The 15,108-nt window shown below is 39.7% G+C and overlaps 1 protein-coding gene across 3 annotated transcripts in view; it reads left to right on the forward strand.

The window, feature by feature from the left end:
- The first annotated feature begins 69 nt into the window (after window positions 1-69).
- Window positions 70-15,108, forward strand: part of LOC117950209 (very low-density lipoprotein receptor-like) — a 20,977-nt gene continuing 5,938 nt past the window's right edge. Inside the window, exons 1-12 of one of the 3 annotated variants that reach the window (XM_034881006.1) lie at window positions 70-197; window positions 1,075-1,200; window positions 3,275-3,568; window positions 4,550-4,669; window positions 5,116-5,241; window positions 7,911-8,082; window positions 8,487-8,702; window positions 9,103-9,221; window positions 10,139-10,278; window positions 11,571-11,712; window positions 13,004-13,201; window positions 14,271-14,437. In XM_034881006.1, coding sequence (XP_034736897.1) covers window positions 137-197; window positions 1,075-1,200; window positions 3,275-3,568; window positions 4,550-4,669; window positions 5,116-5,241; window positions 7,911-8,082; window positions 8,487-8,702; window positions 9,103-9,221; window positions 10,139-10,278; window positions 11,571-11,712; window positions 13,004-13,201; window positions 14,271-14,437 — 1,881 coding nt within the window. In that variant the 5' untranslated portion in view covers window positions 70-136. Of the gene's footprint in view, window positions 198-1,065; window positions 1,201-3,274; window positions 3,569-4,549; window positions 4,670-5,115; window positions 5,242-7,910; window positions 8,083-8,486; window positions 8,703-9,102; window positions 9,222-10,138; window positions 10,279-11,570; window positions 11,713-13,003; window positions 13,202-14,270; window positions 14,438-15,108 lie in introns of all 3 variants that reach the window. The other 2 variants (XM_034881004.1, XM_034881005.1) reach the window with 2 other exon arrangements.

Here is a 15,108-nt window from a genome sequence, read left to right on the forward strand (position 1 = left end):
CTCCGTCCAGGAGAACGGGCTCTGTTGGTCCACTACTTTAACTGTCTATGCTCTGGCTCTGGCATTTACCATCGATTATTGCGTCATCATTCCGCGCCACGTGCAATGCAAATGTGGAGGACATCATCATTCAAGCATGGGGAACCTTGGAGGTTTATTTCTTTTTCTCGCGCCTCTAACCTGGTGTCATGTTTGGGGTAAGGTGTTGATATTCCTTTTGTATGTGTGTAACATTAAAGAGATGCGTGTGTTACGCGTTATTTTCTAAATAGGGGGACGTACTGAGAGTTTACAGTCGAGCAGACCTGTCAGTTTGAATGGAATCTCTTGCTATAGTATGCACAAACTATTCTTTGACTGGTAATGTTTTCCTAGTTTGAGTGTTGTTGCTATACAAATATAATACGTAACAGGAAGCCAGTCTAAACCTTGTTTTAAATCAATTCATAATTGTTCTAAAATGGATGTTTATTTGTCAATAAAGCTAGAAAGATTAAAAAACAATGCGGCATTCTGAAGGTTGTTGGCCTCTCCTTTGCACTGTATCGTTACAAATCTTCATATGTAAGTGTAAAGTTGTAGGATATAACTCAATAATTGCTTATCTAAGTTAAATATGGAATAAAACTAATAGCCATTTGTAATCAAAAACTGTGCAACTGTCAGTGTAACTCAGCTCTGTCAGCCCTATGAGTCCAAATTTGAGCTCATTGGCTTGGAGAGAAATTATTAAAATCACAATTTGAGCAGGTTATTTATCAAATAATTCTGTAAAGCATACCTACAGACCAAAACACTTTGATTTCAATTTTTTTATGATAGAAAATGTGATAGGATTCTAGTAAAGAGCATACATCTGCAGAGAAAAGGTTTATTTAGTCTATTAATAACTTCAGTTTTACTGTATAGGCTTTATGTCATCACATGACTGACACATAATCGTGTAAAAATGAAAATGCTCTGCCTTAAATACCAATTGTTTATTATTTATTTCTGCTTGGCAAATGCTATTTTTTTTTTTGTGTATTGACAACATGATCTATTTAGCAACCTGTCTGTTTGCGTGTGTTGCAGGTCACTCTCTGCCCGCCTGCCACGAGCAGCTGGAGTTCAGATGCAGCGATGGCTTGTGCATCCCAAAACCGGAGGTGTGTGACGGACACACAGACTGCAAAGACGGATCAGATGAACAACACTGTGGTGAGTACAATGTGGACAACGTGATCCCAAACCAAACACATGCCCACTGGTTTGCTTTTTAGCGAGCTCTTTTTCTGGCAGCATAAACCATTGACAAAGCTATTCAAAGTGCTTTACATAAGACATGAAAAGGCATTCGACAATAGATAAAGCAAAAGAAGAAGCAGTATAAAAAGATGTGTGTGTATATGGCATAAATAAAGTATTAAATAGGAGAAGGAAAACAAGAATGGATAGTACCACATTTAATTTAATAAAAGGTAGTCAATCAATCAATCAGCATTTATTTATATAGTTTTTTTACAGCAACCAGCAGGTGTCCAAAGGGTTTTACATTAGAATCCAAGTGGCAAACATGAAGGTTTTAAGCATCAATTGCAAACCTCCAGCTTACTGGGAGTTAGTTATAGATATGTGTTGCATAAAAACGGTATGCTGCTTCTCCATGCAAACATCTCAACATTTAACTACCGAAGAACAAAAGGGATATTCCAAATAGCTCTGCCGCACTTCCCTTTTTAGTTGAGTGCGAAAGATAGGCAGAAAAAGATAGATGGACGATTGCTTTGACAAGGATAACGGTAAATGCAAGACTGACATCATCCAGTACTGGCTGATGCTGCGTGGATCCAAAAAATGACACTAAGAAGTCTAACAGTGTGACTTTGAAGTCCAGAAATATTGTGCTCTGCACGAAGACTGCATCATCAATGGTCGCGTTTTACCACACAAACAATGCCGAGTCCACACTGGCTGGGGTCTGTAGAACAAAGATGATTATCTGGGATTTTCCCAGTTTCTGTTCTATCAAAGACATCCCCAACACAAAGTGTCAAAGTCCAACAAGTTCAGTGTCTAATTATTGTGTTGTATAGCGTGTGCACTTCTACCTACGCTGGTTCTTGTCTTCAACAGTGTTGTGCAATGCTGTTTTAGCTGATTAAAACGGACTATCGTCTCATTTTCCTGGTATGTGTGGGGAAAATACCACTGCAGACTTTTATCTTATAATACTGTTGGAGTAATTACAGATTTTGATATTGAATTCCGCAGGGAGTTTGTGTTCAGCGTGAACTGGAAGCTGCATAACGTTTGTAAAGAAAAACTCTGCAGGACAAAGTGTTCTGAAAGGATTTAATGTGAGTGCAGCAGGCATGAAACATAAACACTTCTGATGTGAGGAATGCTAGCAGGTATGAATATTGGCAGTGTTGCTTAGAGGTTAAAGACATGAGACTTGGAGCTGAAAGTTACTGGATTCAATGCCCACCAGCAAAATGTAGTTGGTGAACAATATTTACTTTCTCTCACTCATAGGTGCAGCAGACTGTGGTTTTACTGGGAGACGGTGCAAACAGAGCAAATGGATAAATGCAGGAGGACATGAGTTGTTGTCAGTCACAGAGCAACCCAATGCAATTTCAGTCAGGTTAGAATAAGGAGTTATTAGTAATTAGCAAATTCAGTAATGCAGGGTAGATGAGGCAATGTTGCTAAAACATTCAGCAGAATTTCTTCATGACAACATTGGATTTTTATATAGTTTTTTATTCCAGTGTGATGATTTGATTTATTGGGTATTGATTTGTTTTGTTTTTTATCCATAACAGTTTCTCAGTGGAGTTTCTATAAAAATGTTCTATATCACAATATATTGTATATCAATATAATAGAGGATTTTATTGATATTGCATACTCTTACATTACTCAAGAACCGGGTGGATGTGATCTAGAGAGGGATTGCATATTAACTAATATGATCAACTCATTACGTAGCTGGTTCTTATGAAAACGTGTATATATAGCTTTTCAACAATGTATAATTCATTTTTGTTGCTCTTGAGTTTTTCTGAAACGGCCTTTATAAATTAATTAAAAACTGAAACATTCAACAGAAATCACATACTAAGATGTGGAAACCCCTAATGTTTCTGCTAATGTTAGTGATCTGAAATTAATGTTACTAATTCTACAGCTGTAAAAAAACACTTTTCTTTTGTTGAAGTCATTCAGATTCTATTTGTAGTAACAGAGATTCTGTACAGACTTAATTATTGAGTCTCACTCTTCACAGTTCACCTGTGGTGTAAAAAAGATGAATTTGCTTGCCGCAACGGACGGTGCATATCTTCACGTTTCCTTTGCAACGGCGTGGACGACTGTGGGGACGGGAGTGACGAGGCCCTCTGCCAGAACTGCACCACCCCTGGCTCCTTCTCTTGCGAGCCGTCTGAAACCTCCAACCCGCAGACGTCTCCCAAGTGTACGTCTTCTGAGTTTCAGTGTGGAGACGGGCATTGCATTCGCCAGAACTGGAGGTGTGACAACTCACCAGACTGCTCTGATGGCAGCGACGAGGAGAACTGTGGTGAGTGATTCGGGCAAAACAAATGAAAATCACTACACTATTCAAAAGTATGTAGACAACCCTGTCTACATACCTGGTTTTGGCTTCTTAGTCCCAATAAGGGAAATCTGTATGCTACTGCATACAAAGACATTCAGGGGGGTGGAACAGATAATAGGGATGTCCTTTCTTGTTCCAATGTGAAAATGGTGCACCATGCCATAAAAACATGGTTTTCCCAGTTAGTTGTGGAGGAACTTTAGTCCCAATCTCAACCCCATCCAACACATTTGGAGTGAACTGGAACATCGACCACAAGTCAGGTCTTCATCCCCCAACAACAGCGTCAGTGCCAACTAAAGGCAGGCGTGTGCTCCAAACAAACTAGTGGTGTACAACACGTTCATTATTGTTCAAATGAGGAAAAGGTTGCACACTTTTGGACAGTCTCTTGTCAGAGTGATTTTATGCTGGCCACTAGGTTGTGCACATGAAAGCGACAGAAGTACAATCTGCAAGTTGTGCAGGGGGGGGGGTTCAGTATCCGTTCAACCATTCAACAAATCCTTCTGTTGAAGCATATTGACACCTTCAGTGCTGTTGGGGTTACTGAGAACGGATCGGGGAAAGGTCCATCTAGGGTTGTTTTGGAATGAGGTGTTAAACAAACTCATACCCTATTCCAGCACTTGTGTGTAATACTTGATGTTTTACTAACCAGCCAGCAGAGGGCTGCATAGTTCTGCTCCATGCTGCACAATGGCTTCCAGCATCTTGGGACACAGATTCTCATTCTTTATCGATTTAGTCGTGTAACTGGGTCATGTAGTAATTTGTGTTCTCTATCAGGAAATGCCACAATGAACGGGATGCGCACATCATGAACTTTTCTGGGTGGAAAAAGGTTGTTCCTAAATGCAGTTTAAAAACTTCATATTAGTCATGTTTTCAAATGTAAGCATTCTTAGTTTAAAACCACTGATGTTAGGTTGTTTTTTGCAGATCAGAACGAGTGTGATGTCAATAATGGAGGCTGCTCTCATCAATGTGTGGACCAGAAGATGGGATTCCACTGTGACTGCCCTGGCAACATGAAGCTGGTCGGGGACAGCGAATGTGAGGGTGAGTGGCAGTGATAGAGCAGCTTGATACCTGTTTTATTACCAGTTATGAACAATTGTCCTGACCTAGTCGATATCAAAATTCTGGTCAATTTGAGGACTAACTGTGGTTAACAACTTTTGGACACTTACACATGTTCCACCAAAACAAGTTCCTTCCCGAGGCTATTTTGCAGAGGCACTGTCATTGTGTTCGGGCTGATTGGTTTAAAGAAATGCCAATAAACCCGAGCACGTTTTTCTCCAATCCCGGAATGCTGTGTGTACAAGCCAGATCCTCCTTTGCAGAGCTGTGTGGGAAGGTCTGGCAATGCAAGACTAGTCCTAACCCATCGCACAAAATTACCTTAATATATCTGACAGTGTTTGCAACAAAGTAATTTTTTAAAACATATATGCTCTGTCCTCCTCTGAAACTCCTTTTCAAGTGTCCCTTCTTAAATCTAGAGGTCGACACGTGCCTGGAGAACGATGTGTGTGATCAGCTGTGTGTTCACATAAACGGCAGCCTCGCCTGTGACTGTCACGAGGACTACCAGATGAATCCAACAACCAGAGAGTGCAAGGCCAAAGGTGAAACACAAGTTTGTTTATCTTACCACAGAAATCCAAAAAACACAAGTAGAATTAAACGAAAAGACTACAATACAAAAACAGAAAGTACAAAAATTCCATACACAATACTACATCAGCAATCTGTAATACAATATACAGAAGACAGTCATACACAATACTACATCAGCAGTCTGTAATACAATATACAGAAGACAGTCATACACAATACTACATCAGCAGTCTGTAATAACTTGCATTTACTTGTGCAAATTAAGTCAAGTTATTGCACATCGAACAAAAACGTTCTATTGCTCTTGAACCAGGGTACTCTAAATCTACAGCCTCAGGGGAGTGTTTTAAACTCAAAGTGAAGGATGTGGTTTGTGCAGTCTAATATAGATTTGTTGTAAACAAACATTGTGATCTAGTCTGCAACTTACCCACAGTTCAGCCTTGACAGATTACCATTTTATCACTGTACTAACACATTGTCTATGTGCAGACATGACTTTTTCCACAATTTGTTTAGACAAAAATCCTTGAATCCAGACAGAATTGTCCCCTTTGCTTTGCCGTGCATCTCAGCCAAGACGTGAGCCACCTCAGATTTTTCAGACATATTTGATTATAGCACAACTCCAAAAACAAGGCACAGTCTAAGATGAGAGCACAACAGGAAGCTAGGTGCAGTAAAGTAGGATCTCTCAAACTGGAATAGTCCTATGACTGCACCTTGTCTGAGATTACTTGTCGTCTTATCTGCACCACAACATCAGACAAAAAATGTCTTGTAGTTTGACCATCACAGCTGTTTTGAGATTTTGAATATTGACATCTACATTCACTTTTTATAAAAACTTGGTATAAAAATTATTATTAGTGTAGCTTGAAGAATGTAGAGAGTAGAAATACCATCAACCAATGACTACACATAATGTACACCCTATCATCTGACTCTACACTTCCACAGCATCTAATTCACTTATACCACACCAATTGTTCATCTGGTTTAATAACAAATAATATAGTTTTTATTATTTATTATTGAAACCTTCATTCATTTAATTTCATTACGCATGTCAGTAATTTCCCTCATAACAAAACAAATGTGCATATGTTGTGAAGGGTTGGTTTCCCATTGCTGCGAGCCCAACAAAGAAAATGCATGCAGTCATGGTATTTGCGTGCCATTTTTATTTTATCAGTGGCATATGGCAGGTTTCTTTAAGTTTGAAACCTAATGTTGGCTAAGTACACTCAGTCAGGACTTGTTCCACCTTAATAAATGTTGACGGGTTTATAGTGTGAGTGTGACTGTACAAACACATTAGCGGACATCAATCTGTCCACTGGAGATGTATTTATTGAACATGACTCTATAGTACAAAGGAGTGGACGGTTTCTATTGTAATCTGCTATTGAGTGCCGACCTTTCCATTGCAATAGAGATATTACAGTTGTGTTGTTATAGGGTGATATTTCCTTGCTGATATGGGGCCCATACAACAATAAAACATGGACTTGAATTTGTTCACACTCCCACTAATAACATCACAGTTTTATTTGATTGTGGTTGCTTGTATTCATATCCATGTGTTACTTGACTGATACACCTGACAGGTTGAGCTTTTTTTCTTCTTTTTTTTCACAAATTCAATGTAGTGTAACTTTTTTAATAGTGAACTTTAATGGAAGGGAAATACACATACAAAAGCAATATCAGGTCTTATGGCATGTTATGTCTTATGCCTAGGGTTGCAAAGTGTCTGCTTCTCCAAACTGAAGGCATGCTGACCGCCATCTACTATAGGTACATTAACTATGAATAAACTAAAAACTATCCCTTTTAAACTGGGGAATTTTGGGGGGAAAAAACACATTTAATTTAGATTTTTTTCAATTTCTATGAGAAGGTTTAAATTATGTCTGCTTATGATAGTGTATGTGACAGAGAAATTCATTTTTATAAGTCTTTTTATTTCGTATTTCTCTGTAGTAATGTTTTAAAATATTATAACTTTCATTTATAATATTAAATATGAACTTACATGCTTATTATATTTTATAATTAATCTTAAGCTTATTATTAATCTTATATTCACATTTAACAATACTGTGATTCTTTCAAACTGTGTCTGTGTTTCTTTAGTCAGTGCTGCCTAACCAAGAGGCCATAAATGTCTCACTGTTGTAAGTCACGGAGATAACCAGTGTCTTAGATTTGAGGTCAATCAGAGTAGACAGAGTGCAGGCCTGCACTTTGCCCTGATTCTTTTAGGTAGCCATAAACCAAATAACAGATGTCCTGTAATCTCTGTGTGTCTAACTTTCAATAAAGGAAGAGAACTGCAGAGATTTCCCCGGAGTTCTCTTAAAGTCACGCTGGCAGATAGGTGGCTATTCTGATGTGCTCCCCTTTTGCAATTGTCTATTAACTGCTCATTGCTGTCTGTGTCTCTTTTCTTGCTTGACCGTGTTTATTGAATGAGGCAAAGTGTCCTGAAACTGACAGTATGTTTAAGTTAGTATAGGTTTGTTTCTATCAAATAGCACATCGATACACAGGAGAACTATCATGCAAAAAATGGCAAGCAAACAAGACCATGAATTTCAGATGAGCGCAGAAAATCTTTAATTATGATTAAAATGCACAAGAACAACCAGTTTTTTTTCCTGTGTCCTTTCAGGGAATGAGGCTCAGCTTTTTTTCACCTCTTCTAAGAGAATGTGTTGGACAAGCATCGCTGGCACCGACTACAGGGAACTGACTGCACATTTACAAGGACCAGGCCCAGTGGCCACCTTGGTCTCTAACCAAACACTGTACTGGGCCGAGCAAGGACAAGGCTCCATATACAGGTAACAAAGTAGAGCTGTTAAAGGCACAATCTGGGATCTGAATGGAAAACCCATCCATCCATTTTCCGCCACTTATCTCTGCAGCTGAGGCTGCAGGATAAGCAAGGAAATCCAAACATTCTTTTCTCCATATTTCTGTCCAGCTCCTCCTTGGGCATCCCCAAACCATGGAGGTATTACATACCCCCCCCCCTGCCTGATAGATTTAAAGTCAGGGGATCAGTAGTTATAGAGGCATTTCAGTCCATAGTGAAGCTAAAGGAAAAGATTAATGAGCCCATTCAAAGATGCAGCCATGCATTTTCATAGTGAGAGTTTGTATGGATTGGGGAGAGCAGAGCTTTGAAACACCATGTTTGTCGTATCAATTAGATATGTTTCTTTTACCCCTGGATGTTTGTCAGGATCTCCATGGATGGAAAGCTGCAGGATTCAGTGTTGGTGCTGAAAGTTCAAGGTTCAGTGTCAGGCCTGGCTGTGGACTGGGTCCACCATCTCCTCTACTGGACCAGCATGGAGAGCGGGTCTGTTAACGTTGGCCTGCTAGACGGTTCGGCTCAGCGCCGGCTTATCACCCGACTGGACAAACCTTCTGCAGTGGCTCTGGATCCTCTCCAAGGGTAGGATAAGATTAATTCAGTTAACAGCATCGTCAATGAAGTTCAGTGAACTCACATCAGGACTATTCAAAGCTTAAGCTAAGATGACTTTTTGTTGAATCATAATCATCAAATAACCTGTGTATATAATGTATATTTTCCCCAGGTTCTTATTATTTATCACAAACCCACTTATAGTAAGAGGTGCTTAGACTCTTTCAACCACGTATTTGTTTGTTTTTTTCCTGTGTTAAAGCACAATTTGTTTGGTAATTTGGAGAAAAACCTTTCCTTTAATAATAATAGTGATACAATTTTATATCACATATCCTAGAAAAAGTTGCAATACAATATGTTTCATATAAAAAAAGTCAGATGCAAGAATCTTATCCCAACAGCTCTGCTACTTCTGTTTTCTCAGGCTGCTTTTCTGGGCTCAGTCTGGCCGCCCCCCAAAGATTGAGAGAGCTAGGTTGGACGGCCGGGACAGAATGGCTCTGGTCACTTCATTAATACTCTACCCTGTCGCTCTCTCTCTGGGTATGTTGTAAAATTTCATAGAGGTAATGGTAGAGAAAGTTTTGGATTTCTGTTGAACTTGCAGAAGATGTTAAAATATTGTATTTAGTGTTAGTTTTTTTCACATGCTGTTGCAAATACTAGTAACGTTAGAAAAAACACCACAAACGGATCTAGCTAGAACAGAAACAAAACAAAAGGTACGCCGCACACGCTTTGGGCTTGCGATCTGGCCAAAGAGTAGTAATGTTACGTTTTGAGTGGATGGCGAGTGCAAGACGATGAAATGGATGCCAGTGAGATAGTCAATAGATAGTAGATAGATAGAGCTATCATCGCAGCACGTCCAGTTTGAAATACCACTTGATGGCCAAGCACACAGCTGATGTAAATTCTCCACTCCCTCTTCAAAGTTTTTTTCACCCTTTTATTGATGGACAGTGTTACAATGTGTGAAAGATTATTAGCTCCAAGTGTGAATGACTGCTCCAAGTGATAATGTTACATGTGACATTAAACACTACAGTAGGCTATATGCCAATGTTGTTTTATCTTTAAAAAAAAATGCACAAAGCAAATTAATCCACTTTTCCATGTTGATGAGAGCATTAAAATGAGAAAAAATAATGGGACAAGAAGAAATCAAGGGACAGTAGATAGATAAAATTGCGTGATTAATAACGAGTTAACTATGACATTAATGTGATTAATTGCGATTTAAATATTTTAATCGTTTGACAGCACTAATTGTATTAATTGTTAAAAGAAGTTTAATGAAGAGAGAACTTTAGCTTCCCCTTTTTAAAAACAGGAACAATATGTGTGTATGTCTACCCTTTGAGCAGAAGTCACAGGCCATCACAGCTTCGTGTTGTGCAATGTTGCAGCTCATGGTGCAATTCATGTTTCATGTGATAAATATATTTTTTTATCCCTAGATATGCCTCGTCAGCTGCTGTACTGGGTAGACCAGGGATTGAGAAGCATCTCCAGAGTAAATCTAGACGGCCGTGACCGTAAGACAGTGGTAGAGTCTAACGGTTATTTGGATCGGCCTTTCGGACTGGCTGTGTTTGAGGTAAAACAAAATAATACTTTACAACCTATGATCGACTGGTGTATTCGTGTCACCTAATGCTTTCTGAGACAGCCTTAAAAAAATAAATAAATACAAAAGTATATGTATGTATGTATGTATGTATGTACAGTGAGGAAAATAAGTATTTGAACACCCTTCTATTTTGCAAGTTCTCCCACTTAGAAATCATGGAGGAGTCTGACATTGTCATCGTAGGTGCATGTCCACTGTGAGAGACTTAATCTAAAAAAGAAATTCAGATATCACAGGGTATGATTTTTTTACTATTTACTTGTATGATACAGCTGCAAATAAGTATTTGAACACCTGTCTATCAGCTACAATTCTGACCCTCAAAGACCTGTTAGTCTGCCTTCAAAATGTCCACCTCCACTCCATTTATTAGACTAAATCAGATGCACCTGTTTGAGGTCGTTAGTTGCATATAGACACCTGATCACCCCATACAATCAGTACGAATCCAACTACTAACATGGCAAAGACCAAAGAGCTGTCCAAAGATGCTAGTGACAAAATTGTACACCTCCACCAGGCTGGAAAGGGCTATGGGGAAATTGCCAAACAGCTTGGTAAAAAAAGGTCAACTGTTGGAGCAATCATTAGAAAATAGAAGAAGCTAAACATGACTGTCAATCTCCCTCGGACTGGGGCTCCATGCAAGATCTCACCTTGTGGCGTCCTAATGATCCTAAGAAAGGTGAGAAATCAGCCCAGAACTACACGGGAGGAGCTGGTCAATGACCTGAAAAGAGCTGGGACCACCGTTTCCAAGGTTACAGTTGGTAATACACTAAGACGTCATGGTTTGAAATCATTCATGGCACGGAAGGTTCCCCTGCTTAAACCAGCACATGCAAAGGCCCGTCTTAAGTTTGCCAATGACCATTTGGATCATCCAGAGGAGTCATGGGAGAAAGTCACGTGGTCAGATGAGACCAAAATAGAACTTTTTGGTCCTAATTCCACTAACTGTGTTTGGAGGAAGAAGAATGATGAGTACCATCCCAAGAACACCATCCCTACTGTGAAGCATGGGGGTGGTAGCATCATGCTTTGGGGGGGGGGGTTCTGCACATTGGACAAGGCAACTGCACTGTATTAAGGAGAGGATGACCGGGGCCATGTATTGTGAGATATTGAGGAACAACCTCCTTTCACTAAAACACAACAGAGCACCTTTAACTTAACCTTCAACTGATCATAAATAAGCATTGGCTCTGTTTTTTTGCCGTGAAATAACAGTTCTGCTAACTCTGTCCTTTCTGCTTCAGGGTTTTGTGTATTGGAGTGAAGAAGTGACACGCTCCATCTGCCGAGCCAACAAACACAACGGTGGGGACCACCAGGTACTGCTGTCAAACATCACTTCACCAGGTGGTGTGGTCATCATCCAACCTGCTCTCCAACCAAACGGTACGAGAAGGCAAATAAATGAAACTTATACTGTACGTCTCAGACTTCATTCTCTATTCAAGGATAGATGAAGATAGATGGACACTCTGTTGGGTTGCTGGCCTTTGAGCCACAGTAAAGTCACCTTTCAGTCATTGGTTCCTCTCAGCTGAGTGTACAGTCGTGGTCAAAAGTTTTGAGAATGACACAAGGATTGGATTTCGCAAAGTTATCTCATTCCGTGTCTGTAGATATTTTTGTCAGATGTTACTACGGTATACTGAAGCATAATCACAAGCATTTCCTAAGTCTCAAAGGCTTTTATTGACAATTACATTTAGTTTATGCAAAGAGTCAATATTTGCAGTGTTGACCCTTCTTTTTCAAGACCTCTGCAGTTTGCCCTGGCATGCCGTCAATCAACTTCTGGGCCACATCCTGACTGATGGCAGTCCATTCTTGCATAATCAATTCTCGAAGTTTGTCAGAATTTGTGGGTTTTTGTTTGTCCACCCACCTCTTGAAGATTGACCACAAATTCTCAATGGGATTAAGGTCTGGGGACTGGCCATGGACCCAAATGTTGAATTTTTTTTTTGTTCCTCGAGCCACTTAGTTATCACTTTGGCCTTATGGCAAGGTGCTCCATCATGCTGGAAAAGGCATTGTTTGTCTACAAACTGTTTTTGGATGGTTGGGAGAAGTTGCACTTGGAGGATGTTTTGGTACCATTCTTTATGGACTTTCTTGGACGCCCTGAAGCCTTCTTCACAACAACTGAACCTCTCTACTTGAAGTTTTTGATGATCCGATAAATGGTTGATTTAGGTGCAATCTTACTAGCAGCAATATCTTTGCCTTTGAAGCCCTTTTTGTGCATAGCAATGATGACAGCACGTGCTTCTCTGCAGGTAACCATGGTTAACCGAGGAAGAACAATGCTTTAAAGCACCACCCTTCTTTTAAAGCTTCCAATCTGTTATTCTAACTCAGCTAGCATGACAGAGTGATTTCAAGCCTGGTCCTCATGAACACTCTCACCTGTGTTAAGAAAATAATCACTGACATGATTTCAATTGGTCCGTTAGTGGCAGGGCTAAAATGCAGTGGAAATGTTTTTTAAGATTAAGTTCATTTTTGTTGAAAGGAGGGACTTTGCAACTAATTGCAGTTCATCTGATCACTCTACATAACATTCTGGAGTACATGCAAATTGCCAACATAAAAATTGAGGCGGCAGACTTTGTAAAAAATAATATTTGTGTCATTCTCAAAACTTTTGACCACAACTGTACCTTCACCTTGTTCTTAGGTCCATCTGTATGTGGACATACCGGGACGCTATGTGATCACGGGTGCACTGTCGATCTGCTGTCTGAGAGTCCAGAGTTCAGCTGCACTCCTCCAGAAAAAGGACAAAACACACCTCAAGAAATTCCTGCCATTTCTCGCACCTTTCCTACATCAACTTTATCTGACCCAACATCTGCTGGAATCCTCTCTCTTATCAGTAAGAAACGTTTTTGCAACGGAACACACTATTGCTAAATATAATAAATAATACTAAATTATACTTGTCAAACAGTGAGCGTCAACACAAATTTGCCTTAAAAAATATTAAACAAATGTAGGATCACGGTAGAGTTTGTTACTGGCACATATTTGCTTTAACAGTAAGGACTCATAATCAAATATTGATTTTAAAAGAAAAATTGTGATTTAATGTTGTCCCTCAGATTCTCTTTGTTACAGTTTCCTAGCCGCATAAGCTTAATGTAACTTAAATGTTTCATCTGCAAGATAAATAAAATGAATGTGATGTCATCAACATGGTCCCTCCCGCTGAGTCATTAACACAACAATCAGCATCTGTTTATGACATTCAGCAGGTGGTTCCACATGCAGATTTATCAAGAATTCAGGCATATGTTTATATAGACCACTAAAGGCTGTAAGGAACAAAAACAGGGTTTGTGTTGCAATGCCTGCAAAAGTTGCCACCTTTACATTACAAGCCTGTCCACAGACAAACAGAAAGATATTGTGATTTTGGGTGAGATATGTCCTATGAATCTTAAAATAGGACAAATCTGTTACTTTAGGCTTTTTTGTGTATCATTACTTCCTTGGTTTTGAGCTACAGTACACGTATATTTACTTACCGAGTAAAGCATCATTAGTTTATTGGAGGACTCTACAAATTGTGACAATGCAAGGCAGCTTTATTTCTATAGCATATTTCAGAAGGAAATTAACAGTGCTTTACATTAAACATTAAAGAGCAGTTAAGAATATAAAAACAGCTCAAATATAAGACAAATATGAAATACAAGAATAAAAGTTACAGTGCAGTGTTAGAAATAAACATATTAGAACATATTTTTAGCATATATGTATTATTATATAGTATACTTATGCATTTAAAATGTTCCTTGTGGAATTGCAGCTTTATTCAGCCACCTGTTTGTCCAGTCAGAGGAGGTGAGGGGGGGGTGCTGTGCAATAAGTTGACGTCTTAAAATACCCTCCTGTCTGCGGAGGCTCCAGATAGTGATTTGATTCTTGCGTGTTTCTCCCAGTGTTTCTTAGTGTGCTGCTGGTGGGAATGGCTCTGTGGTGGTGGAGAGAAGAGTTCAGACCATCCAGGTCTCTCACTGTGCAGAGCATCTCCCTCAAAGAGTCCCAGGACCCGCTCATCATCCAGGGCCCGCACATGGCTCCAAAGTGTCTTGTGAAGGCAAGAGAAGTTTGTGTACACACAAAACAGACACACATACCGTCTTGTCTCATTTACCGATGAGACAAGACTTAAAAAGACTTAAAAGAGCATAATATGATGTCTCTGCTGTAGAATGTCTTTGCTTTTAAAGGCCCTTAAAGCATATTTTCTGACTCAATAAAACTGTGTTCATGTTGGAACCTGTCACTTATACAAAGAAGCTGTCAAAGTTGGAACAGTTTGGGTTATTTTACATGAGAGATTTCTCTAGTTGTGTTGTCATCTGTGCTCCTCTCACCAGTTTGAAGTTGCCAGGAGATGTCAAACATGTCTGTGCACAAACCAGGGGCCTTTCTCAATACCAAGTAAGCAAAGAACGGACTTGTGTTCTTGGGGAGACCGTACTTGCTAGCTGTACCTGGAAGACTGTACTCGCGAGTTCAGACGCACACAAAACACTGTTGACAGTTTTGAGACGAAGCGTTCTTCCTGTAATTGCGCAACACCCCCAGCATAGAGGGGCTGCCACTTTATAGTTAGCTTTGATGTGTGTATTCATTATAAAGCATGGACGATCACCTTTCACATCGCCTTGTTGTTTTGTTACGTTTTCATCTAACGTCCATCCATCTTCGACCGCTTATCCGGTATCGGGTCGCGGGGGCAGCAGCTCCAGCAGGGGACCCCAAACTTCCCTT

Source organism: Etheostoma cragini, chromosome 9 (assembly GCF_013103735.1).
Source record: "Etheostoma cragini isolate CJK2018 chromosome 9, CSU_Ecrag_1.0, whole genome shotgun sequence".
Taxonomy (NCBI): Eukaryota; Metazoa; Chordata; class Actinopteri; order Perciformes; family Percidae; genus Etheostoma; species Etheostoma cragini.